We start from the raw sequence: 27,713 nt of genomic DNA on the forward strand, positions 1-27,713 counted from the left end.
TATGATACATCCCAAAACAATGTCAGTAAATGAAAGCCACTAATAGTTCTCAAACATTACTTTTCGAAAACACGCATAAGCAGATTTCAACTGTTTCCCTTTAAAATAATTAAATTAAATCTACTTTACTCATGACAGTGTGCACCTCCTTCTACTTAGCTTGTGAAAACATCTTCTGTGTGTGAGACCTGGAGAAATTAAAGTTTCAGAATTTGTAGAGTTTGAATTAAACTTTAAGACTAAAAGCGGAGGATCTTGAAGTCTACAACATCCGTCTTGATCATTCTGTTTCAATATAGTTCTCCTGGGTTCCCCCAATGTAATAGGAGTGCAATACCAAAACGCTGCAGTGGCCCTTTTATCTATTTTAGAACTCAGCCTGTTCTTAATTTTAAAGTTTTATATCTGATATTTCCGTATTTTTGCATATTTTATTGAAAAAATAATATCTTGATAGGATTTTCTCTTCACATTTTCACAATTTCCCCTTTTTATCAAACATCCACCATTGCCAAATGGGCTCTGGTGTAACAATAGTAATAGTTTCATAGGTCACATTATATGAGCTGTATATCATCACTATGATGAAAGATTTTCACATGAAAACTTTCCACAACTGACAATTTTAATGTACAAGTACTGCACGATATGTTTTCAACATGCACTATTTTACCAGCTCTATTATCTATCTATCTATCTATCTATCTATCTATCTATCTATCTATCTATCTATCTATCTATCTATCTATCTATCTATCTATCTATCTATCTATCTATCTATCTATCTATCTATCTATCTATCTATCTATCTATCTATCTATCTATCTATCTATCTATCTATCTATCTATCTATCTATCTATCTATCTATCTATCTATCTATCTATCTATCTATCTATCTATCTATCTATCTATCTATCTATCTATCTATCTATCTATCTATCTATCTATCTATCTATCTATCTATCTATCTGTCTGTCTGTCTGTCTGTCTGTCTGTCTGTCTGTCTGTCTGTCTGTCTGTCTGTCTGTCTGTCTATCTATCTATCTATCTATCTATCTATCTATCTATCTATCTATCTATCTATCTATCTATCTATCTATCTATCTATCTATCTATCTATCTATCTATCTATCTATCTATCTATCTATCTATCTATCTATCTATCTATCTATCTATCTATCTATCTATCTATCTATCTATCTATCTATCTATCTATCTATCTATCTATCTATCTATCTATCTATCTATCTATCTACCCACCCATCCACCCATCCATCCATCTATCCATCAATCTAATATATATTAATATATCACTGGTCTTTTCTACTACTAATGTTATTACTCGTCCTTTGATTATTAACAATCTTATTACTCGTCTGGTTTTATACACTTATTAATAATCGTATTACTTCTCTAGTTTCATATATTCAATTCTGTATCATGAAAGGAAATAAATAATGAGTGAAAGTCGGTCGTCCAACCATGGAGCTCCCTCCTCCCTCCGGTTTGTCTGAGGACTTGCTCCTTACCGCCTCCCTGAGGAGGTCATAATAAAAAGACAAGTCTGTCCATGAAGTGTCCTCCAGTGCGCTCACTCCTCTATCTCTCTCTCCCTCTCTCCACTGTTCCACTGTCACCACTCCAGCTCTCTGAGACACAGCCTCCTCCAGCCTCTCGCTTTGACTTATTTTTGCATTTTAGCCCAACATGGCTGAAGTTCTTTCCCTTTGCATCCACGGAGCGCTGGGGAAATTAGATAAAAGCGCACCCTGCCTTTGTTCGGGACATCTTTTTAAATATTAACAAGTTGTCATGTCATATCTGACTGGAAGAGGAGAGCGAGGAGAACACTGGGTGAGTCTGATTTATTCCTTATAATCACTCTTTCTTTACATTTCTAAAAGCCCGCGTGGTCCATGAGGACTTTTACATAAGAATAACATTGTTGCACTGCTTAAAAACATTGGGGTGTGGTTACAGTTGGCGACTGATAATTACGCACGGCCGAAGCCCACACACACATCCTCCTAAACAAGATGTGTTTCTCAGAGCTCCGAGGTCCAGCATCGCGGTGACACACTCGGCTTCCCTGCCGGTGTTAAGGGCAGAGACCGTCCCGCTCCGGAGGGCTCCGGGGGCTGCGGGAGCGACCCGCACCGGAGCATGTGCCAGAGAGCGGACGCCGTCCCGTCCTACAGGTCCCTCCCCGGGTCGGTGGGGGACCGCATCAGGAGCACGATGTGGTTCGGGGCCGGGACCATGTGCAGAGGCTCCGCGGGTCCCGGCAGGTCCGACGGGAAAGTTGGGTGTTGTGAGAAGTGCTCAGCGACCCTGGTCTCTCTGAAGAAACAAGCTCTGAGTCTGGCTGTTCACCATCAGGTCTCCTGCAAGGTCAGTGATGGAGCCAGGCACCGGAGCAGTAATGCACCAGTCTGCTGTTTTAAGCAGGACACTAATTGATATAGATTTTTTTAAATAGTCACAATGTTGTTTGGAGAAACTATAATTAAAGTGAACCCATCTCTGGAGTCCTCAGCAGGTGGAGGTACAGCGTCATGTTTGAACAAATAATAACAATGCAACAAAAATACACACTTTCATGAGCCTGTATAACCCCCCCCGTCACATTAAAGCTCTGCCAGACTGGTTGTTGAAATTAAAATAATAAAAAAAAAAATAAAAATAAAAATAAAAATAAAAATAAAAATAAAAATAAAAATAAAAATAAAAATAAAAATAAAAATAATACTTTCGGTTGAGAAGTGTCAGATCTGGATCCTGCAGCTCAAAGATACCTGCACAATGCAAAAATGTGAATGTGATATGTCAATATTAGCTATATTCTGCTGTTATAGTAAGCTTGAAAACTTGAATAGAAGTAGTACAACTGAGGCTGTCAAAATTTGTAATGTTTTGTCATTATTATTATTATTTTAGTAAAACTTTATACATTTTACAGATATAAGATAACATTTGATATTAGTCATCAAACATGTACATTTTGTAGAAACTGCAACTAAACATTTCCTGACAATATGTTTAAGTTACATTAACGTACATTGTGGGACCATCATTCTTTAGCGTGCTGCCTGTGAGAGGAGTGCATGCCCCCACACTCCTGCATCCATCTGTACATTTGTCACCGCCAACATCCATCAAACACACTCCAATCGACAAAGTACACCATTGCCATTTCTGCGTGAGCGGTTTCAAATGGGCATGAATATTTCATCTCAAAATGCCTGTGTCATCTCCACCGAGGGGAGCCTATTTATTTCTGTCCTCCTGACGGGGCCCAGTAACAGTTAGCGTTGTGTTTTTAAGAGAGAAGGAGACCACAGTCAGAGCAGCAGAGACAGCAGAATGGAATCCTGTGGCCACAGACATGGTCAGAAGAAATGTGATAAGCCAGTCAGCTCCTCACAGGTTTATTGATCCAAGTATGGTTTCTAAAAGCATCGTGGCTCTGTAATGTCTTCTATTAGAAGGGCTTGCAGCCAAAATGGAAAGTCCAGTCTCCTATCTTTCTACTAAAGCATATTTCCTTCTTAATATATTGGTCCTCAATTCTCTTTATTAAATGCAGCGTACACAAACCTGAAACTAAAGTTTGCAAGAGGTAAAATTTGACAAGCAGCACTTGTGGCTCAATAATGCATGGAAGATGTAAATGTGGTCCCTGATGCTGCAGCACTTTTTTGTAAATGACTTAATTTTATATAACAGTTGAGAGATCCTGCTGTACTGTATTCCTCTGGGGGAATATGGGTCATTGGTGATGCGCCGGCAGGATGGATGTGGGAGTCGGATGGGAGGGGCTGGGTGGGTGAGTGAGTGCTTTGGATGTTGTCGTCAAGGGCAGACCAAGCAGGATGACACAAGAATGTCCGAGATGATGTTTTGTGGCTGGATGTTCATTTTCGTTGGATCTGAAAGTCTGAGTCCAGGTTGGGCGCTCAGACGCCAACAAATTTGATTTGAACAATTTTAAACCTCTTTAAATTGTATTATCTTCAATATCGATGTTATCCAGAACATCTTACAGCTGAAGGGCAACACTAATGCTTCAGCACAGCAGGAGAAGTATAAGGTGCTAAATCTGCTCAATAAGACGGAAAGATGAGCATAGCAAGTGAAAATTATGTTTTGGTGTAAGATATGTCAGGAGAGGTGTTCTCAGAAGAGGTAGACAAGATGTCTCTGCCAATGTTTTGTTTTATTTCACCAAACTGTCTTGTAGCTGCAGGGAGCTATTGACTCAGATTTCACACACAAACATTAGCTGGGGAAAAAAAAGCTTCTGTAACGGTTGCTGCATCAGGATATGTCGTTCTCCATAAATTTGTGCTTAACAACTGATTCATGATTCATGACACGTTTCACTTGCTTTAACAGTGAAGTAGGTTCAATTTGTGCTTACTGCACTTATGAAAATGACAGGGGTGGTATCAACAGCACTGACACAATGATTACTTTTCTAAGTGCTAAGATTGCCAGCAGCGCCTTCCCATGACTCAATTTCCATATGGTCAAGCCAGATATCAAACCAAGCAGATTAGCTTTGTAAGCTCATATGCTGGATGCATGATCTTATTATGTCATATGAAAATGGAGATGAGGTCAAATAAAGTACAGTGTGAAATCTTTAACACTGAAGTCTGATTTACAGTCACATTGCCTTCTCTTCTAATTTTGCAGGACTCGAGTGACCTGGCAGCGTATCTTTATGACAGCCTTCGTGTGCATAGTCGCTCCACCGCTGAGTCTCGGGACAGAGAGAGGGAGCAGGGCCAGTGCTCAGCCTGTGGTACGAACCTGAACCAGCTCAAACACGAGGCCATCCACCTGGCTCTGAGCAGGGGTCAGTCATTGGCTAAGCCTCCCTTTGAGCCCAGCCTCAGCACCGGCACGCTGCCGGGACAAAGTGAGACAAAGCGCGGCGACAGGCCTCCGAGGGAAGCTGAGATGAATGCGCATCAACCGTACGGTCGAACCCACAGTCCTCACACTCCGCAGAGCCCCAGGACGCCTCAGAGGACCCCTCAAACCCTCAGACGGAGGGGGCCCAAACCCCCCCACTCTGATATGGACCGCTGGGTAGAGGAGCAGCAGCATCTCGTCGCTTGTAAATCTGTGTCCAAAGCTGATGCTGTCACCATCCACTCTCACCGTCAGGTACCCCTAAAAGCTTTCTCCTGCCACTAAATCACAAGCCCACGTGAGCATCCCCCTTTTAATGAGTTATATGGGTAAAGTACGTCCTTACGGATACATGTGTCAGCAAGCCAATGATTTATAGAGCCTAATCAGAGCATACTTAGATCCCATGGCTGAGGACGCTGTTTAAAAGTACTTTTGCTAATGGAATGGAATTGGGTCATGATTTAACCTTGTCATAAAAGCCAGCAAGTCAAAATGTACCAGTGATCAATAGGGGGACGGTAATATTTAACAGGATGGCTGGTGATATGCATTACTGTGATGGAAGCCCTGCCTCCCCTGTCCCCAATGAAAAGGCTTATAAAGGGAGAACTGTGGTATATGATGTTGTTGGTAGAGGTTTTTTTTAAACTCCTGATTCCTATGGACAAAGGAAAAATATAGAATTTTCCTATGTTTCATGTACTAAAACTGTGACCTGGTTGGTTGAATATTCAATGTAGCAGCTTTGTCAAGCTTCTTTGCATTGTTAAATGTTGTGCATGGAGTTGTCATAAGAATGATACTCCATACTAGCGTGGCTTGTTAGTGTGGCTATACCTACAGTGCTACATACACTAAACCTAGTAAAAATAGTTACAGATGATGGGACATCAATGCATAAAAGCTGACCTGGGTGAGGCGAAAGTTAGCTCTGTCTTGCTCCATATTGAGATAATAATAAGGTTGGTCCACATCGTAATAATTTTTCTTATTGTTACTTAAAAAACCCAACAAATTCCCCAAAGTCCTCCATAGGCCACTTATCCCTCCACCTCGCATACAACCTGTACGAGCATACCAGCATCATTTTAGACTTTTCCCGTAATGATTACATCTAAAATACACCCCCTAACTTCCGCCTATGCTCCCGTCATATATATTTTGGCCACTAGAGGTCACCTAACTTAAAAATACGAGAATCATCACACCAATTTACTTGCACAAATTAACTATTTATTTTTTTAAACAGAAGGACATTTAAATTTTTTTTTTGAAAATACTGAAACTAAAGCACAACATCTGGCTTGCTCATAAAGTCGTGTAAGCTACATAACATTATGTCAGAATGAAATAAGAGTCTAATCTTACTTTCTTCCTAATCATATTTAATCAAATTGATTATACAGTGAATTATAAGAATAAAGCTGCTCTTCTTTTTCTATGTCTTCCACATGACATTGGAAGTTGGAAACATTAAATCAGCCGGAGACAGCGTCTTCATCCAACTCATGGAGCTAGCATTAGCATAATTAGCTGATTAGATCTATGAAGGGTCACCAGCTTGGAATGTGAAGCCGGCTTCTTTCTGAATTCAACAATCTGCTCTGTAGTTTAAAAAATTAGGCAACGAGCATACAGTAAACCTTCAGCTTTGTGCTGTGCGAGAATGTACATCTTGGCAGGCATAGCAGTAGTAGCTTAACTGGAGGGGGGTACATGGTCCTTAGCTGACTCATTTGGACTGAAAGGTTGTCTGAGCAACACCGTAATTAGCCTGTTATTCTTAATCTGCTTGTCTAATCGTATTTAACAATAACAATACATCAATTACTTAAATAAAACCGCCCTGGGTTGTGCAAGAAATAAACGATCCAGGGCACATTCAGTATGAGAGCAGATCAATACAGGTTAATGCAGCTAAGGTGAAATAGTAGGAGAGTAGTGAAATTGGAGAGGAGTAAGGAGAGAGGATACAAATAAGGAGGGCGGAGGAAAAATGGATTAGAAAAAGGGAAATTAAGTGCTTATGTTGGCAGGCAGGAAAAATGTGGATGATGGAGCAGAGGGCGGGAGAGGAGAAAAACAATCGACCATATGAGAGGGACTGCAGAGAGAAATCAGGATAGGGAGGAAGAGAAAGCTAGGATAAAAAAAAGATTACAGCAGAGGGTTACCTTTCAATACAATCCTATAAATATTAACTTCACCTCTCCAATCCTCCTTCCAGTCTCCTTCTAAAAGACCAGTTCTAATACGGCACAAATCGGCATTGCTGGATGTAATTATGAGAAAGAGAACTGAGCTGACATCATTATCATGCCCGAAAATGGCTGAGACATCGATGGGATGTGGAGTGGTGCAGAAGAGCAGCGTAATGCAAACATGTTGCTTCTCCGGCCTGCGGCGCGGAGCAGTGACTTCATGTTGAGCAGCAGCAGATGCATGCTGGGTGTGTCACACCCACACACGGACACAGAGTATTATGAATGAGGGCAAAACATACTGTGGAGCTCCAACAGTATTGGAGTGACTTGGAACATAAAGCTTCTCGACTAAGGCTTTGTGTGTGTGTGTGTGTGTGTGTGTGTGTGTGTGTGTGTGTGTGTGTGTGTGTGTGTGTGTGTGTGTATGTTTACTGTACCTCTTCAACTCTGAGTCACGTTTAAAATTCAGAGAGAAGTCACTGCTGCCATCAGAAACAATTCCTCACACTCTACACTCCTGGCCTGTAATATGACTTAATGGTTTAACCCAGTGGCGTTGTGAGCCTACATGCCCTACTTAGAAAGACGCATCCTCTATCTCTCCCAGGAGTAATTCCCATGATAATAGCCCACTTTTGGTGGGCGTGCTGAAGTGCAATTACAATTTTTGGATTTTTATAATGAGCCTAATCCCCTGGCAGGCTGCAGATGATGCAACCCTGGGCTGTGGTGGAGCTGGGACCCTGCAGACGAGCTCGAAGATGCCTCACATCTCCAGGGTGGTGACCATCGCCAACACTGCTGCCATGTCCTTTTTGGCGAGGTAAATATATCTACTGTAAATGTGAATTAACTTTTAAAAAATTAGCGATATCTGCAGCCAGTCTGTGCTGGTTTCATCACAAGCTTCAGTTCCTGCTGCCTCTCCTCCTCCCCTGCAGGGCGGCCGAAAAGCTCAACCTGACATTGAGGAAAAGGGGCCAGGCTTCTGATCCAGCTCCTGCACACTTCTCCACCTGCTTCAGGGAGATCATCCAGAAAAACCCACCGCCCGTCCCCTCCTGCCTGCTCCAAGCTGCCACCAGAACCAAAGACTCACCCAATGTTGGCAAGGTAGAGCTGCAAATTCCTGTAGACTCACAGTAGATGTAGATATGTCTGTAAGTCTTTGCAACTATTTGATTTTAATTTAACTAAGACGAATTAAACAAACTAAACTTCTCAAACTAAATTAATCAAGCACTTTTAAAACAATAATAATTGGCTGATAGGGCTATATTTTAAATGAATACAAGGGCAGCGTTTCTACACATGGTTTGATGCAGCCTAACCAATCATGATCTTCCACTACCCCCCAACTTGAACGTTTCTGCATCAAACACGACATCACAATCTGAAGGTTGATATTTCATCCTTACACAGATTCGATAATAAATCCTGATCATTTATCATAGAGTTATGTTCAGAAACGCACCGCATGTATTCATCCTTTGCTTTAATTGCATCTGTGGGAGCCTTCAGCCATTAGCTGTGCTCACAAAGGTCAGCACCGCTTGGGTTTAAAGTTCAATATATTCAAACTCTTGACTCTGAGCACATCACTTACATCAGTGCAGGACAATTGCAAGGAAAAAACGACACCCCCTCGATATAGGAAGATACACAGACATTCTATATATTAATACATATAATATATATCAACAATTCTAATTCCAGAAAATATATACTGAATTTAATACAGTATCGTCCCACTAACGGTCAACTTGAGCTGTGTCAAACCCCCCACTTACACTGACCAGCATCAGGCTTCTGTCTGCAATGGGAATGGATACAATCAGCATCCAAACCCGGGTCAAATGACTGTGCAGCAGACACAGGTTTTCATCGGCTCCAGCTCCGATCAGCAGAGATGGAAACCCATTTCTTTTCTCCCTGTCTTGGCAACACAGTGAAATGAGAGAGCTTCTCAGTTTCCGGCACATTTGTGACGTTGGACATGTCTCAGCTAGGACAGAAAAATAGACACACTCCCCATCTAGCAATGAGAAATAGGTAAATTGCCTTTTTAAGAGAGGATTTGGGTTTAAAAAAAAACAACCCACATATACCCACAAATTTAGGTGTAGACAAAGTATTTGTTGAAGTGCTCGCTGGGACAAGTAGCTGTATCATTAGAAGACAACTGCAGTCACTTCTCTATCCTGATGTGTTACTGGGCCTCTTTGCATCTTATATTGCCACATGTAAACAAGTAGAATCGGTCGTGATTGGCGATGTGTCTTTGAAAGAATACAACGCAGCCTTATAACAACCACCACCGTGGAAGTGTTTTCACCACCCGTGCTGCGGAGTAAAGAGATCACAGTCAATTTGGACGAGATCCTATATCAGTCCTCCTTCACGATACACTGTAATGTGGTGCTAATGTCTCCATCTTGTTCTTCCCCTCTCCTCCTCTGGGATAAACTGAGGGGGGATCAATATGGCTGCCCACCCTCCCCTTGTCTCATCATAGATGGACTCTTGGGTTTAGTCTAGAGTTACAGATGAGGGCTCGGATAGACCCCGCTGTCAGCCACACCTGCCCGAGCACTCAGCTCTGTGGTGCCTCTGCGACAATACGCATGTGTGCGAGAGCGGAGCAGGATTTTTCTGTGCCTTTGAATGGGTCTCTTGAATAATTTAACCCTCATAAATAGAGTTTGACACATGTTCAATAGGGTTGCATAAGGAATCTGAATTATGAGGAAGAGAGAGGAGAAAGAAAATCTGTTGCAGACACTTGAAACTTATCATGCGGCAGATGGAATATGACTGTCAGGTTTTTAAATTGTCAGTGGCGGGTGATGTCATGATGTAGTGGGTAGTATTCGAGTGCATGTTGTGGTGCATGGGGACATTTGCCATCTTGCTGACCTAAATCCTTATTATGAATAACTTTATAATTGGTTTAAATACTGTAATACAGCTCATTGTCCTTAGTGAGGTAACCGTTGTCTTGTCTTCCTTCAGACTAAGACCTTCGTATGAGCCTTGTTAAATGGCTGTCAGAATCAAGGTCTAATTCAATTTAAGGCCTTAAAGCCTCATTAAAGACCTGAAATTCTTGAGCTTCCTGCAGAGACCTGCATTAAGGAATTAATGTCATGACATGCGGAAGGTATAAAGCAGGAGATTGGCATCATCGTGCTGCTGTGAGTGCATGGACAGCTTCTGCACTCACGGGAGCATCTAATGCAGTCAAAAGAAAAAAACATTTTTTATAACCACACACTGATGAATTTTGTATTTCTACAAAACAACTGATTGGGGAAAACAAAGTGTTTCTCTTCCATGTGAGTGGATGGAACATCGGCCAAACTAAAACGTCAACATGCACGAAAAAATACATTTTCTTAAAGATGGTTTCTGTAATTTTAGGTAGTTCTGGTAAACTTAGTTTTAATTAGTTTATTGTTTGATAATTAGATGTTACAAAAAATACAAGGTGAAACATCATGATTGACAGATGAGACTAACTCACAATTGTTCAAATACATGTTTCTACAGACTCCTCATGGTCAAGATGACAGTGTTCGTATTCAGGATATTTTGGCTTTATTTCTGGATAGCGGAAGGAGGAAGAGATGTGTCTTCACTCTTTTAATACAATCTATTGCTCAAAACTAATCCTCTTTAAACATTTACCAGTTTAGCTGCTCTGCCAAGGCTTCTCATGCATAAAATATAATATCCCATCCTCTCATACCTGAACAACAGGGGCACAAGGTTCCATCTTTCACTAGATTTGATGTCAGGCTCTAGAGCAAAAACTCCTTTACAAAGCAGTGTAGCATTAGATGCTAAATAGACTGTAACTGACAGCTTTAAATAAGAAATATGTCTGTTTATAATATAGGTTTAAGGGTTTTCTTTAGAAATCTGTGTCCTCACTTGACAGGATGTAAATACTGTGAGGATTTTAATGTTTAAATCTCACTGAATTTGACATGAAGATATTTTTGAACTCATTCTTTATTCATAAGTTGCATCCCACTGGTGTTTATTTTCAGGAGGTAAAGCAACATTTGTGACGCTCACAGTCTTTGCTGAACACATCCCGGTCTTCTTCAGAAATCACTTACATGCATGTTTCTCTATAAAAGCAGAGCACCTACTCACTTCTTGCATTTAATGAATAAATGACTTTTCAGAGTAGTTTGAAATATTTCCTGTATGTAAACAGTAGGACTACAGGAGTAAGTGAAATAGAAGTGCTCATGCTTTCTTCAACAACCCTTGTAAGAGGGGTTTAGTCAGTGTGTTCGAAATCACTCACATTTATCGTGCTGTCTGAATGTTTAGTGAGACTTTTAATACACTATATACTTGATTTATTGTATCTGACACTGCATGTAGTGTACAGCTGATAGTCAATAACTGAGCAATATATACCATCATGCATTGCACTTGCGCTGAATGAAAGAAAAATATTTGATAGACGAGAGGAGAGAGAGTGCTGTATTACATGAAAACCAAATTGCGTCATGATGATGACATGTCTAGCTACAAACCCTTAGATAACTTAAAGGGATTCCAGGAATCAGTAATTACAGCATAGCTATGATCTCACTGCTACCTACTGAAAATGTAAGGGCAATTCATTGAAAACATACAGGCAGATTCCCATCTTCACAGCTGTAATTGTAAAATAACAGAAAGGCCTTCCTGGGGCTAACTTTTAAATTGAGGCTTTGGCATATTGCCAATAAAGCATTGACATGAAATTGTGACTTAAAAAGTATGGCCTTTGGCTCTCTGCTTTCCAGATGTTGCGTATGCCCGATTGGCAGACTTTAGAAAATGATGCAAATAATAATAACATTATTACTGATTAAAAAGAAATTAATAAAAATCCTCAGATGTAACTCAATGTAGTGGCAAATAGAAAAGCCCGGATTGGAAAGAGTTGCAGCAACAATTATATATGTGATTATCTAGCTCTTATAGTATAAATATAACTATAACTATAAAAAACTTTACCAAATTTCACACACTCATAGATGTCAGTTCCCTAAATGTGCCTGATCCACACATCTACAAATTATTCACTGGGAAAACATTGAAAATATGTAAAATTGCCAGATTTTCAAGAAAGTAATAAACATTTCCTGGTTTTGCTTCCTGTTTTGGATCCACACCTGACCCATTCCACATCCGTCAACACACTTTTGTGTAATCCTGCTAATAAACAAACAGACAGGGATGAAAACATAATCTCCTGGATGGAGATAAATATTTATTTATTAATATAGTTCATCATGTGAGAAAATACGCTTAGTATAATATGTTACGACTTACGTTAATTTGCACCTTTTAATTGTGCAACAAACAAAAATGTCCTTGTCGGTGCAGAGAAAGTAGTGTCTAAAAGTAATTTCTATAGAGTGCAAGGAGGAGTGAATAAGTGAGTTAGTGATTTTGGAAACAACCAGTGTTATCAGATGTAAGCTGCACTAGAATGCTAGATGTAAGATAGTAACATAGTACTAACCTAGTTAAAGTGGGCAGTGTCAAATAATTGAATAAATAACTCTACTGAGTGTAGAACCAATCACATTGTGATCTTTTGCATACTTATTAGGTTAACTTCACATGTCCTTGTCCTGAAACACGACCATAGCTCCTCATAAGCACTACACACAAACCACTTGTTTTATATTTGGTCATAAATCAGATTAGTAAACTAAAACACATTTTGATCTGCTTATGGTGTTAAAGAGATTCAAGTAATCTTATGTCATTTACAGGGGACCACAGTTTTCATGGCAATCCTTCTGATAGTTGATGAGACATTTCAAAATGTGGTGAATCTTTAAACAAACAAACCAATAGTACCATTACTGGAACCATGCCACTTGTGCAGCCAAAAAGCAACAATGTATTTTTTAATCAATCCTAAACCAGTACATTTACCAGGCATAAAACATTTTCTGGGTAATTTATTATACACTACATGTTAATTTCAGTCATCCTTCTCTTTTCCCTTTCCTTTGGACTACAGGTCAAAGTCGTACTGAGGGTGAGCCCCACAATGTCAGGGGGCCCAGGCCAACCCCCTGTTCTCCAGATTGACCCATCCAGGAAAAGAGTCACCATCATTGAACCAGTCAGCAAAAGCCAATCACACACATCATTGACACTGGGCAAGAATGGCAGAAATCATCTGAAGACATTCAACTTTGATGCTGCCTACCCTCAAGAGTCCGACCAGGTTTGCTTCTTCATCCGGATAACTGATTTCAAATGTTTCTGGTCGTGCTTGTTTAATACACATCTTTCATGATGGATTTGTTTTACATTGATGGTGAAACACGAGTGTCACCCATTCTGTGTTTCCTCGAGAGTTAAACATGCATTTTCTCCTCTACTCACTAAGATTAGTTCGCTCTGTCTGATGACCTGAAAACTGATCTGGCCTGGATAACCACCACGATTATGCAGTCCATCAATTATATTCAACCTTCTCAGGCTCCACTTACAGTATCTGAGCCCAGGGGAATCTGCAGAATCCGCATGCATCCCTCCCTCTGCTCAGGCTCTTTCATTTCATTGGATGCACTTTCCCAGTGTGGGGATGAATCATAAGAGTCCGTCTGTCCTTTGTTCTGTCTGCCCAGGCCGAGGTGTGTGCAGGCGTCTTGGCTGACGTCATCCGCTGTGTGCTCAGCGGCAGCGATGGATGCGTTCTCGGTATGGGATGCGCCGATGTGGGTGAGTAATCGGTCACTGCGAGAGGCCACGGGTTCAAATCTGGAGATGGGAGTCTGATGCTTTTATCTAAGCTCCGTGGCCTAATGTGCCCCAACTCCTCCTCCACCCCAGTCCCACCCCTGCTATCATTCACCCTTTCATTATCACTTAAACTTCACATCTCCATTTTGTCCTCCTACCGATCTTCATACGCATCTCCAGTCTTCTCCTTTGATCCATTTGTCCTTTTTGCAGTCCTCTATTTCTCTAGAGTGGTAACCAATACTCGTGCCATTAACTCTTGCCTTCCTTGTCATTAATCTTTCACCTGTTACTTTGTAAATAAAAGCCTGTTCATTAATTATGCAATGCATGAGCGTTTTTTTAAAAGCTCCCCATCGCCTGTTAGATGTTTCAGCAAACTGCAAAAAACATATACAGTAAGCATATTGTGGTGAAATGAAACATTTTATGTTATTTTGCAGAAGCACTGAGCTCAGAGGGGACTGTAAACAAAATGGACTGCAATTCGTTGCTATTAGAGAGATGGAACCTTGCACTTAGCGTCAGGGAAGGGGTTTAATACATTTGCAACACGCACATACAGACACACACACACACACGCAACCACACACGCACACACACACACAGGCGTAAGGACAGGGTCTCCTTGGAGCTGCTTTTTCACATGACGCCACTCTCCGTAAATCTGATTGAATTAGTTGGCCGATACAGACTACATGTGGCCCACAGCCAGGGGATATCAATCTCCTCTACTGAATACTATTCTCTCTGAATAACAGCGGGCAGCTCCTTTAATTGGAGTAAACCTTTTCCTCATTCAATTAGAGTTTGGATAACACAAGAGCGGATATAACATTACTCAAAAGTAATGTGGGGCAAAAGTGCAGGAGGAGATGTAACATGGCCCCAATCCATAAGAAGGTGTTTTTACATGTGTTTCTGTCTTTTGTATATCTACTCTGTCTTTGTTGGGTGTTTATATGTTGTATTTTGTGTGCGTCAGGGCATTTATGACAGTGTCTACTGTAAACACCCATGTTTCTCTGCAGTTTAACAAATGTTGTGATGATTCTGTGCCACTATGAAAATGTGTGTGCTTTATATGCACATACTGGAAATTGGCAAAACCAGTAGATGTCTTCTCCTACTGTGAATTGCTCAGTTCTTTATGCACTTCACCTGTTGTCCTCGATGACTCTTGACCTGAGTGACACAGAGACACATGCTGGCATATCAGACACTTTTTCTTTCCTGCCATTAATACATTTTATAATGCTTGGGTGGTACACACAATGCCCCCTGAGGCTGCCCTCCCACAATGCATTATGGCAGTCACAAGACAAAAACTGGCTTCCCACAATGACCAGGCCAATTTACATACTACAACATATGGCCATAGTGGAGGTTCAGCTACTGCATCTCAAACCACTGATAAACTGCAGATGTCACTGTGGTCTGCTTCCTGCTTCCTAAAAGCTTTACATACACTAACACAGTGTGATATTTGGACAAGGTGTCTCTCAAACATAAATCATATAAAAAAAAGAATCAATTGAGTTTCAAACTGTGTGTTTGCTTGTGGTTAAGTGCACATTTTATATGGTAGCATATGTACAGTAAATGTACTCTGTGTATAAACTGTATGTAACATGAATACCTGCACTGCTGTGTGCCTCAGGCTCCTGGTCCAGCACGGTGGGGAGCGATGGGAGCATCCAGAATCTCGGCCTCATTCCCTGTGCCATCTCCTGGCTGTACAGTTCCATTGAGCGGCGGCGAGAGAAGACATGGACGGATCAGACCGTATCCGTGTCTGCGATCGAACTCTGCTGCGGAGAGGAGGACACACTGAGAGATCTGTTGGGGGAGGTCGTTCCCTCAGTCGGCAATGTCCAGGACAGCCCAAGAGCCCGTGTCAGAGTCCAAGAAGATCCTGTCTCCGGGATACATGTAGGATGAAAACCGCTTTCTAATAGAAAAAAGAGGCAGCTGATTCTACTGTGTCTGCTACCTCTATCGAGCCAAATTGGTGTTGTGTTTGTTTAAAGAACATAATCATCTCTAAAACCTATTATTGGTATTATTATTTGCGTCATTTTTTAAAGTCTAATCAGCCAATCGGGAATATACCACATCTGGAAAGCAGAGAGCCAAGGCCATACTTTTTAAGTCACAATTTCATGTCAATGCTTTATTGGAAATGCGGCAAATTCTCAATTTAAAAGTTAGCCCCAGGAGGGCCTGTGTGTTATTGTACAGTTACATCTGTGAAGCAGGAAATGTGCCTTGATATATTCAAAGAATTACATTTTCAGTAGGTGGCAGTGAAATCATAGCAATGCTGTAATTACTGATTCCTGGGATCCCTTTAAGTTATCTAAGGGTTTGTCTCTAGACATGTCATCATTAATGTCTCTTTTTAATTAAGAGTCAGTTTGTATAATGTTCTACACCATATGTGAGAAGATAATGCTGGTAATGAGTGAACCCTATTAGATTACACCTGATTCCATTATGGTTGAGCAATTCTCTCCTCCCTCGCACTGCTCTTTGCCGACTGCAAGGCAGCACCTCATTTGTAAAGGTGGGGGCTCCTCTGTATTTCTTCAATGATCATGAAATCTACTGGATGAATGGAGGGATTATTCTCAAACAGTCTGTTATTGGGATAAATTCATAGTAAAATGACACCTACATTTGTTAATTAAATAATCTGGCCTCCACATAGGCATCAAAACAGACAGTAGAATGGTAGAAAAATCTGAATTTCTTCTCCTTTCCTTCCAGCTACGTAACCACAATCGGGTGAAGGCCCCGACTGCTGAGCGTGCAGCTTCCCTCCTGGACGCGGCCATTGCAGCGCGTCGGCACAGTGACTTCATTACTTACCTGTCCCACACCTCCATCATGTTCTTCACTCTCCATGTCCAGCCCCCTCGGACAGAAAGCAGCACCATTGGCAAAGGTTGTAATGAAATATTAGATCGCCACAGATTTTCATTTGACCTTGGATTACTTTCCGTATTTAATCCTGAATTTGTAAATGTAATTCAGTTTGACGTGTATTATAATTCACATGCTCTTTATTTGCATATTTGAAAAAATGCAAAAACATTTTGTGTTTACACTCTCCTCTGAACTCTGTCCTCAGGTTCACGGGGCTGCACGAAGTTGACCATGATAGATGTGTGTAGCGGTATGAGGGGTATGAGCAAAACTAAACCTCCTCATTTTGAACTGGGCCCTGTGGTCCTGTCTCTCCTAAGTGGACATAAAACAACCCCCAGCAAGTAAGACATTTATTTACTATCTTGACCGTGAACATTTCCAAGTAGTCCAATTATTGCCTATAAACCAATTTAATACTGGCTAAGTCTAAGGCATTTCAATGGCAAATACGACAGCAGGAAAATAAAATTAATTGATCCATCCTTTGGGTTAATGTGTGGACATTTGCACTGTCTCTGAACAGGGGTACTAAGCTGACTATGCTCCTCCGAGAGTCCTTGGGCCATATGAATTGCCACACCACAGTGATGGCTGAAGTTGCGGATTCGTTGGCACACCTTCAAGAGACCTTCTCTGTCATCCAGCTGGCTTCTCGCATTCGCAAGACACAGAAAAGGACAAAGGTATTGTAAATCTGCTGCTGTCCTTTTTGTCCAGAAAGGGATCATTTTATCTTTGCATTCAGAGCCGTGTTAATGTTTCCACCGCTCCCCGGAAATGTATTCATCATTTATGTTCCGGGAAGTCCTGATCTAGATCTAACTCCATGTTTCATCTTTATTCAACAGCAATCCACCTCATGCTCTCCTTGCGGGAGGAGTTTAACTCGAGAAAAGAAAGCGCCTCAGTCCTTCTCCCTGCGGGCCTTCCACTCCACAGATGAGGTAGATGTCGACACCCATCCTTACCGTCTTCGTGGTGAACTAGATGAACTTTCCAGCAGTGAGCAGTCCTGTGACACAGTCATCCAGATAGACTCCGATGGCTTCATCCACTCTAAAGCTGCCCCAAGACTGACACAACCTGAATTTGTACCTATCATACCTTCTCTGCATCCCAACAAAGCTGACATGGATGACCCCGAGTTTACCGCTCTCCTGCAAGAGCTTTTGAGAATTCCTCAGCTGCAGGTAGAGAAGAAGGAGGAAACTGTACAAGGTAACATGGAACTGCTCAAAGCAGACATGAAGCCGCCAGAGAGGGATTGTCTTAAATGTGAAACATTTGCTGAGCTTCAAGAGCGTTTGGGCTGTATCGATGGAAGTGAGGTGTTATTGGAGGTGCTTAAGTCTTCTTCAAAAGGCCCTTCTGTTAACAACGTCACAACCAAATCACAACCCCAAAAAGAAGCAGGGAAGCAGATGGAAGCAAAATCATCAGAACCACCGAAGCCATTGAATCAGGGGATAGGCTGCAGTCAGAACTCTGAAGGAGAACGACAAACAGATGCAGACAGTTTTCAGAGAGAGGATTCCGGCCTGTATGACTGTGAGGAGTGCAGTGGAACCAGTTCCAGTGAGGAACTCCTGAATCAAGCTCTAAGTCTGAACATGACCTGTCGCTCTGAGCTTCCCAACACTGGAACGCTTCAGTCAGGTGATAAGTTTCCTGCTCAGCAAGGTATTGCTGTCACAAATCCCCTAAAACCTCAGCCTTCAGGAAAACAGGAGAGTCCTGAAAGTGCTGAATGGTTCAAACAAGTCAAAAGGACCTCACCAGTTGGCAAAAGCTCCCCCATATCTCCTTCCTCCTCCTCCTCCTGCTCCTCTTCACACTCCCTGGCTACCAGTGTTATACATGGGGATGTCTTACCTAATTGTCCCACAGGAGATGGTAGGGAAATGAAGGCCACCATCACAGTAACTGTTCAACAGCCACTGGACCTTAACGGTCAAGATGAACTGGTCTTCTCAATGGTAGAGGAGGTGACCATCAGTGGAGCATTGGACAGAGGGAGGACAGGTGGAAATATTATTTGTATTAGAGACGCTGCCGAGTCCCAGGCACGTGCTCAACGCTCTGCCAGCTCCCAACCAATCAGGATCATTAGCAACGTTAGTGAAGAACCTGTAGCCACAGGTTCCTCAAGTACAACTGAAGGCTCTGTTGTGCGGCCTATAGCCCCAGAGGCTAGCACTGACAAACCCCAGTGTCAATTCAGAAGGGAAAAAGGGTTCTTGCCTTCATTTATTAATCCCATGTTGATCAGTTCAGATTGTATTTTGGATGTTGGTAATGAAAAAGGAAATATCCATAATACTAACACAAGAGTCAAGTCAGGGTCTGAGCTTAAAAGAAATAATATAAAATCTCCAGGACAGGAGACTCTTGAGAAGAGAAGTGGAGCTTTTGCCTCTGAAACACAGGTCAAACAATCTGACAAGGTTTGTGACTCACCTCGTAGCAAACCTTTTTCAGTGCCAATGGTGATGGAAGATTCAGCTTTCTGCAACGAAACCGCAGACAACAAAATGTGTGGAAAGAGACCAAGAAACACAGACAGGAGACACCCTAGAGACAGGGAACATGTTTATTCCACTAAGTCTAAAGGGTGCTCAGAGGGGGGAGAAATCATTTCCAAACATGTTGGAAATGCACCCAAGAGAATTGGTGTTTCACCTGGTTGCCAGGAAACTGCCCATGCTTCCTGTAAAACAGGTAGTTTGCCTAGAGGCTGGCAAGATGCTATCCACCAGGACTGTCACATGGCCGACCACCACAGAGACCCAAGGGGGGTGACATCATCCACCCCATGTAGCCCAGGGGTAACTCTGGAGAGGAGGCAGGGCAGACAGAACTCCTCAGTGAACCACAGCCTCCAACTCTCCTCTCCCTGGAAACATGGAGCAGAGTATAAACAGGAAGCAGGTAACACCTCCAGAAAGGGTGTTGGATCTTTGCTTGAGAACTCAAGTCTAAGAATGAAACATGAGGAATTAAGTGGGAGGTTGCAGTCACCCATTGAGAACAGTGGCAGGCTTTTCAGTGCCAAATTGGAGCAGCTGGCTGGCAGGACAAATTCCCTTGGGAGAGTCCCAAGAGACTTCCCAACACTGAACAGAGGCAGCAGTAACACCTCTATGAGCTCGAAGGGGAGCTCCAAGGGAAGCATTGAAGGGGCTTGTAAGGGAGGTACTAAAGACAATAATGAGGGACATTTTACTTTACCAAGGGCTAGCAGGAGTCCCAGAAAGACTCATCGGTCTGACTCGAGTCATCACTTCTATTCTGGAAACCCAGCTCCTCAATCTGTCAAGCATTCTCATCACAAGCTCTCTGCTGTTGGGAAACTTAAGATAGCTTCCCCCAAAGTCCGTCGACTGTCTGCCTCCAGCATCAAGAACCTCAGTCTGTCCCACAAAGGCATACGTCAGTCCACCAGTCGCAGTGCCAGTCTTTCCCCGGACAGTAAAACTGTTAGCTTTGAGCGGACATCCTCCTTTGTCTCTTCTCCTCCTCCACAGTCTTATCAATCCATCAGTCGGACTCCAAGCCAGAGTTCCTCATGCTCATCCACAAAATCTGCCATCCAGGGGTTTGTCAACGGTCGGCTCTCAGACCTACTTAAGGAAACAGCCTCCGGCCTAACTTTAGGAGGAGTGGACGAAATTACCAGTTTTCCTTCACCATACAATCAGATGACTGCTCCCCGCACGCCTGATCACCTGAGTGGGCATGCGAGTGATACCACGAGTGTGTTGAGTGGTGATTTGCCACCAGCAATGGGGAAGACATCCCTGTATTTCTCTCACAGGAACAGTTTGGTGAGCAGTGGCTATGACAGCATGTTGAGGGACAGTGAAACCACCGGTAGCAGCACCTCAAACAGAGACTCCGTCAGCGACAGGAGCAGCTCTCAACTCAGCGTGGCTCGCAGCTCCAGATCGTCTCGGAGGAAAGGCACTACAGGTAAAACCTCTGGAATAACAAGCTTTTTATGAAATGTGATCATCAATTGTCTCCGCTTCAAAGATCATTGTGTTGATGGTGTTTGGGGCATAATCGTGTTAGTTTATAATCAAAGTACATAGCATCTTCCCTAGAGCACCTTGGCACATTCATGACAGGTACAGGGAAGCTGTGCTTATGACACAAAGATTCAGCTAATTGCAATTGCAAAAACAATGCTGCATCATATTTCATTTGAAATGCTCTGATGGTATATATTCTGATACAAATTTCACTGGTCCAAAGATAAACATTTACAAAATGAACACAATATATACTGTTTCAACCGATACATTTTGGATTAATCTTCCAAAAAACGTTTTTAATTTGATCATAAGACTACTGATCATACATTCTGGTTTCTACTCTGACCACATACCATTTTAATGTAACATTAACTGGAGATGACTCACATGTACTCAGACCTTGTGTAGGAGGCCACATAATTAATACATGAAGCCAGAGACGGCACTTACTGATGGAAGCATAACTGCAGAAAATTGTGTTTGGCTGATACAGTGAATTACAAAAAGGGATGTTTGCATACTATCATGACATAATAATGGAATCATACAGAGAGAGAACATTTAAATAGTATTTTTGTTAGAATCATGGTTAACAGTCTCTGACAATGGGGCAGAATTCAGAATATGAATTAGAAGTTAATCAGGTAAATGAATTCTGTCTCACATTAGAATTAAAAGATCACCTGAACTTCCTGAACTGCAAATGCAGTAATTCAGAAACACTCATCATAAAATTATGTGTCCTGTCTTGACTGTATTATTCTGGCACTGGTGAGCTGCATTTGCCCTCGGGCAAACTGAAGTGCGCATGGTCTGGGTGCTGAAGGGAACTCAGGGACACACGCCTTAATTTATCATTTAGATTTATTCATACTGTGTCACATGATGCTTTTAGTATAGACTGGTTTTTGACATAATTAATGTAGCAGCTCAAGGATACTCTTGTTCCAGCTTCATTCACTTTGTAGATAGATAAGCACCACAAGCAGGGTTTTTAATATGTAAAATAAGACCTTAGAACAGAAACGCATAACCTTTCAACTAATTCAATAATACAATCCTTTAAATTAGGTTTTATTCAAACAATAAGAATAGTTTTTCTGTGCATGTCTGCTATACTATGTATAGGAGAATGTTTAACAGAGGGTAGACGAGAAAAACAAATCTTTAACTGCTATATCTGCCTCACCATACTGTAGGAACTCACCAGCGTCGTCCTGCCCAAGATACAGCCTCATCCCTGAGACGCTCGGCCAGTGGTCTGCGCTCTCGCTGGGTGGATCTAGGAATCCCAGAAGCCTATGAGATCAAGGTCTATGAGATCGACAATGTGCAGAGGATGCAGAAAAGAGCAGGTGCTGGCAAACAGGTGCTGGGTTTATTTAGAATTTTCCTTGGAGGTTAAAGAGCATTTCATAATAAATTACCTTTATCAACCTCTGCCAGCGACCCAAGGAAAGATCTGGTAAACCGAAACTCTGCCAAACTTTTTCTAAGGTCTCTAAAGCCCCATTCATCTGATCAGTTTCAGGTATGAATAGCAGCATAACCCATTTCACCACAAAGAAAAAGAATTGGATAAAAAGAAAAAAAGGATTCTCTTATCACACTCTTTTTCTTTTGTTGCTTTCTGCGAAAAAAACCGATGCAGAAAGCATTCAGGTAGATTACATATGAGTTTAGGAGGCTTCACCTCTTCTTTCAGTGTGTTTGATACATTTAGTCAAACCTTTATATTTTTCTGCTGCTACGGTTGTTTTTTAGGTTGTAGCAGGTAATGGACATAAATTAGTCTGAAAAAAATTAAATTAAAATTGAAGAAGTGTAAAGGGATTGTTCATTTAAAAAAAAAAAAATTTGGTAAACTATACCTTGATTTAGTAAGTACCCAATCCGATTTGATACGATTTTCAAATGGATTCAGATGAATAACAGAATTGACATATTCCTATCAAACCACAAGTTCACTTAATAACACAGCTGCTGCCATAATGAAAAATGTTAAAAGCATCTAGACACTATATTGTTGAATCAGTAGTGGATTTGACTGAGTAGATTTGGGGGCATTAGCTGCAGACATCTCGAGCGTGCCCCTCTGCTTGCTTGGAAAAATAATTAAATGATTTCACTTTGTCACAGTGTCCTTGAGAAAAATACAACTAGCAGTGGCCTCAAAGAAATACTGTGGTCATACCGGGCAGCTGGCATACTGCTACTGTAATAAGGCACCAAACAGCTTCCTCAGGGAATTCACCCAGTGGGTAACTGAGGGTTAAATAGGTTAAAGATTCCACCCGGCATGCTGAGTTGAATCGTGTTCGAAAAAAACAAGACCGGGTGTGTGTGGTGACGTAATGTCCCCATGACGAAAGGTCTGGCCTCAAGAGACTACTCCCTGCCTCCATCCGTCTGAGACAGGGCAACTTTGATACAATTTTAATGACCACATGGGAGAAACTGGGTCAATGCTCCAGCAATGAACAAAGAACACTGGAGGTAAAACCAGTCCAACTCACTGTAGGTTAAATACATTATTTGAATAAATAGTACATATTAAGTGAATATTGAAATCCCAACATCTGAACATATAACCTAAATTTTTATATTAATAGGGGGGTTATTTTGTTGTTATAGCACTGCACTTTATACTTAATATTTAAGACAATCATATTTTGTTTTCCCTTAAACATTTGAAATTATTGGAAAGGTCCCTCCTGTGCAATACTGTTAGTATGATCAGAAGTCATTTTATCCAGTACCCTACAAATATGCCTTAATTTACTCCCCAGATGTGTCATCTGTGGCCTGACATGATGTTTACATGGTGGTGGTGGTGAGTGTGGAGAGATATAACAGAGCCCCACCCCCCTTGAGGGGTTACTGTTGTTGATCCAACCTCTAAAGAGCATTTGTGTTGGTGTGTGTTGTTGTGGAATAGAGGTTTTCAAACTGTGAGGCAGGAAGGGAAAGTAGTTGAGGTTAAAGGAGGTGAGCCGGTATGAGCAGGTGATCTAAAGACTCTGAAAAACTGGTTATTGTAGTTTGACGATTTGATTTGCCAATTTTTAAAAATAAATTTTCTCAGAGTTTGAGGTCAGTCAAATCTGAACACAAAGCACCGATCCATATATTTTTAAGATTCAGCTTCACTTAATTTTCCAAAGCAATAACATTTCATAAATATGCTCAGAAATTCTAGAACAAGACAAATCTTCAGAAGCTCAGATCCTGCTTAAGAATCATGACATTTTTACTTCTTCAGCAATCCAGTGAAGAACTGCTAATAATTTATTCTAGGCCAGATTAGATAAACATGGGTAATATTCTCCAAACTATTTAAATATTTCAAAATACTACATTTCAAAAATCCAGTCTCGCTCTTCATAGAAAAGCTCAGACTGTATGTGTTTGTATCTGTCAGTCTGGGTAATATCTGTGTATTGGAGCTGAGGGGTTTGTAGATTCAAAAAATGTCAGATCTTGCTGGTATGAGATCATGGATACATAACAACGTGTCCAGTATCCAAGTATCCAGTTTATTTGAATGTTCCATAAATATTTTGTGCTCTGTGAACAAAAGGAAAAGACATGAAATGTGTGTATGTATGTGTTTTCAGGGCACGGCTCACTTCAGCGCCAAGCTCAAGTTTTTGGAGCACCGTTAGCAGAGGATGTCAGAGGTCCGAGCCAAATACAACAACCTGAGGGGAGAGCTGGAGCAGGTCAAACACCACCTCATGCCGGAGCCTACAAAATGGAACGGAGATTGTCAGTGAAATTATTTGTTATTTGAAAAATAAACACACAAAATAATGTTTTCCTCCAGAATATCACAGGAGTTCAGTTCAGTTGTTGTAACATATTCTTTGAACATCTGTCTAAGAATTCTCAGTCATCCAGGTCATGGTATCTTCTGGAGTTGCACATAGAGGTAACAGAAGCCACAAGCCTACGGTGTACATGCTCAACTCCTGAAATTAAAAATATGTCCACAGATTTGTGAAATGTGTGATATAAGTTCACAGATTTTACTGAATGCAAAGTAGAGACAGTTGCAGGTGATTAGCATAAATAGATTTTTAAAAATCTCAACCTCTCAATTAAGGCTTAAACACTTTCATTATTATTGAGGATTTTGCAATAAACAGATAAAATAGAAAACATGTGACATTATCTTATAGAGCCTAGAGAAACATGTTCCATAATATTTTGTCTGAACAAAAGATATTGACTCAACCAATATGTATGAAAGACAAAAGAAACAGAGGGAGAGGGATGAGAAGCTGGAACCAAAAACTGTATGACATTTTTGTATTTGTCATTTTTAAAAATGACTGAAACAGTGATAATAATATCAGTGAATTTGCAAATAATGAGCTTGTGTTATCACAGCATTTCCACAGGGGGCAGCATATTGCCCCAACAGATGCTATATCCTATCACTGGTATTAAATACGTTTCATTGTACGAGAGTCTGAAAACATCTATAATTTGGATTGTTTCGTACCAAAACAGCATAAATGTGTGGGTTTTGATAAAAATCAGCATCCTGTGCAGTGTTTGTTCAAGTTATTGATATCAAAGAGTAATCACATCACACTCTACGGAGTCACTGGCTATACTTTGGGCGGAAAAAATATATATAGGTCCCGTTGAACTTTCCTATAATGTTGTCTATATATAATAACACAGTAATACATTTGTTATATGCATTTCGTTACAAACGGCTTCAGCGTTACCTCCCTGTACTGTTTCAGTTGACCTGTGGCAGACGTTCGAGTTGGACTCCCTGGAGCACCTGGAGCACCTGGAGGCTCCGAGGTGGTGACGGCTGGGATGGAGAACAGAGACGATCGCTGCAAGGCAAACGTCGTGATGGTCACCTGCTTCGATACCGCCGCCAAGAGACGGCATAAGAGATGACGAAAAAACACCAGAGCAGAGAACCTTCGAGGGAATCTGAGTTGAATGGCGAGAACAGAGACACATTTGATGGGGCATCTCTTTTCCTCAGACTCTTATGTATCATCAGTTGATTTCTATTCATTTATTTATTATCATATAACACTAAAATCTTTGTCCCACTGACTGTCTTGTCGTAACACACACTTTATGTTCTATCCTACTCCATTATCTTTGGTAGCTTGCGGTTAATTACCCGAAGAAAGAGAGTGGAATCTGGTGCAATTTGTGACCATTCACTTTTTAGACATTCATGCACATTAGATGACCAAAAGATTCATTCCTTTCACCTCAAAGCGTCAGTTTAACTCATTGCAGCATCTAATGCTAACAAGATATTAATATACGATCTAAGGTGCTATGTAAAGGAAAAAGTAGCCTCTCCTCTGTACGAATCTGCTGAGAATTAAAAAAATTAAAATTACGTTTAAAAGGGATAGTTCACCCAAAAATCTAAATTCATTCATTAGGGTTTGAGTTTCACGGGCGCTAAACGAGATCAGCGAGAACTGACTCAAACACTTCACCCACACCTCCATCGGCATTGTGGTGAATAGATACACAGTTTTTGACTTTTGGGTGAACCAGCCCTTTTAAGGTGATACACCGTAGTGGTGTCATCTTGGTGCTTGGATCTTTGTCTTCTTGAAAGGTTCCCTTTGGGCTTAAAGCTAGGGTTGGTATTATTAATATTGGATTCTATTACAGAGGCTAACATGTCTTTGTACCCAAGGCCCCAACGTTATGCACTTTTTGTAATTTATCTCATTTCACTTTTGCATTTTCTGGTAGAATTGATACATACATGTACCTCAATGTCTTCATACCATGGATCTCAACTACACGCCGACACTCACTGATATGTTACAGACTTAGAATCCAGTTCACTGCACTTTATTTGTCCATGATCTTTGTGTTCTTTGAGTTTCCTTCATTGAAGTCTCCACTGATTTATTGAACGAACTGAGTAATTAAAATCTTGATTTTAATAAGACATTGAAAATTGTGTCATTCATTTGAACAAAAATTTGTGTTTTGCAGCAAAACCTCAACCTGTCTCAGACTAATGAAATTATTCTGCCTTAAAAGCTGTTCTCTGTTTCATGAAGTTTGGAGTTCACGGCTATTTAACAGCCGATGTTCAAAAGGGTAAACCGTGCTGACCTGATGTGTAAATAGATTGTGGTGATGATAACCATTATAAAGATAAAACCATATATTAAATCTTTTGGAAGTTATGTAAAAAATACTTAAAATGAAGCCGGGTTCAAAGCAGTTTCTGAGTAAACTGTGACTCAATCAGTGACTGAGTTGGGTGAAAAGATGAGTGAAGGATGGAAGATTGTGATTTTGTGAGGGTTTTTCCCTCTCGGCAGAAGATGAGTAGTCTGTGATCAATAAACTGCTTAAATGCATTAGTAAGTGATTGGGGGTTAGAATAAAAAAATGTGGCTTCTACTCTCAGGCTAATGGAGGAGTAATTACATTAAAGTTAAAACGTCATTGTAGCTGAAGTGGCTCTGAACCGATCTGGACCTCCGAGCCAATCAGAGAGGAGACACTGAAGCATAGTAATCAATAGACAATGTTGGGTTGTCTACCTGGATCGATTCAAACATACGGGAAGACACACACACACACACTGGATGTTTGTCTTGTGAATGTGATAAATCAGCATGTTGTATGTTACTGTTAATGGATGAGCTCAGCTTTTCCTGTGTTTGTAGACATTGCAAAAATTAAAGTTGTATAGATGCCTCTCCATCACATTTTTGTCTGTATGTAGCAATCAGAGTGTGTATTCATTTTGTATGTATTCATGAGTGTGTATGAGTGTATGTGCACAAAGGGGGTGAAATTGATGTTGTTTTGTTGTGATCCAAA

The 27,713-nt window shown here is 41.1% G+C and overlaps 1 protein-coding gene across 1 annotated transcript; it reads left to right on the forward strand.

The window, feature by feature from the left end:
• The first annotated feature begins 1,813 nt into the window (after positions 1 to 1,813).
• kif26bb (kinesin family member 26Bb) lies at positions 1,814 to 25,830 on the forward strand. Its single transcript, XM_061091082.1, is given in 17 exon segments — positions 1,814 to 1,855; positions 2,051 to 2,392; positions 4,700 to 5,176; positions 7,830 to 7,951; positions 8,070 to 8,241; positions 13,172 to 13,381; positions 13,788 to 13,881; positions 15,563 to 15,834; positions 16,672 to 16,849; positions 17,036 to 17,174; positions 17,357 to 17,516; positions 17,682 to 20,802; positions 22,067 to 22,236; positions 24,485 to 24,635; positions 25,625 to 25,677; positions 25,680 to 25,792; positions 25,794 to 25,830. Coding segments are annotated over 17 exon segments (5,853 nt in total).
• The last annotated feature ends 1,883 nt before the right edge of the window (positions 25,831 to 27,713 follow it).

Source organism: Limanda limanda, chromosome 18, assembly GCF_963576545.1.
Source record: "Limanda limanda chromosome 18, fLimLim1.1, whole genome shotgun sequence".
Classification (NCBI taxonomy): domain Eukaryota; kingdom Metazoa; phylum Chordata; class Actinopteri; order Pleuronectiformes; family Pleuronectidae; genus Limanda; species Limanda limanda.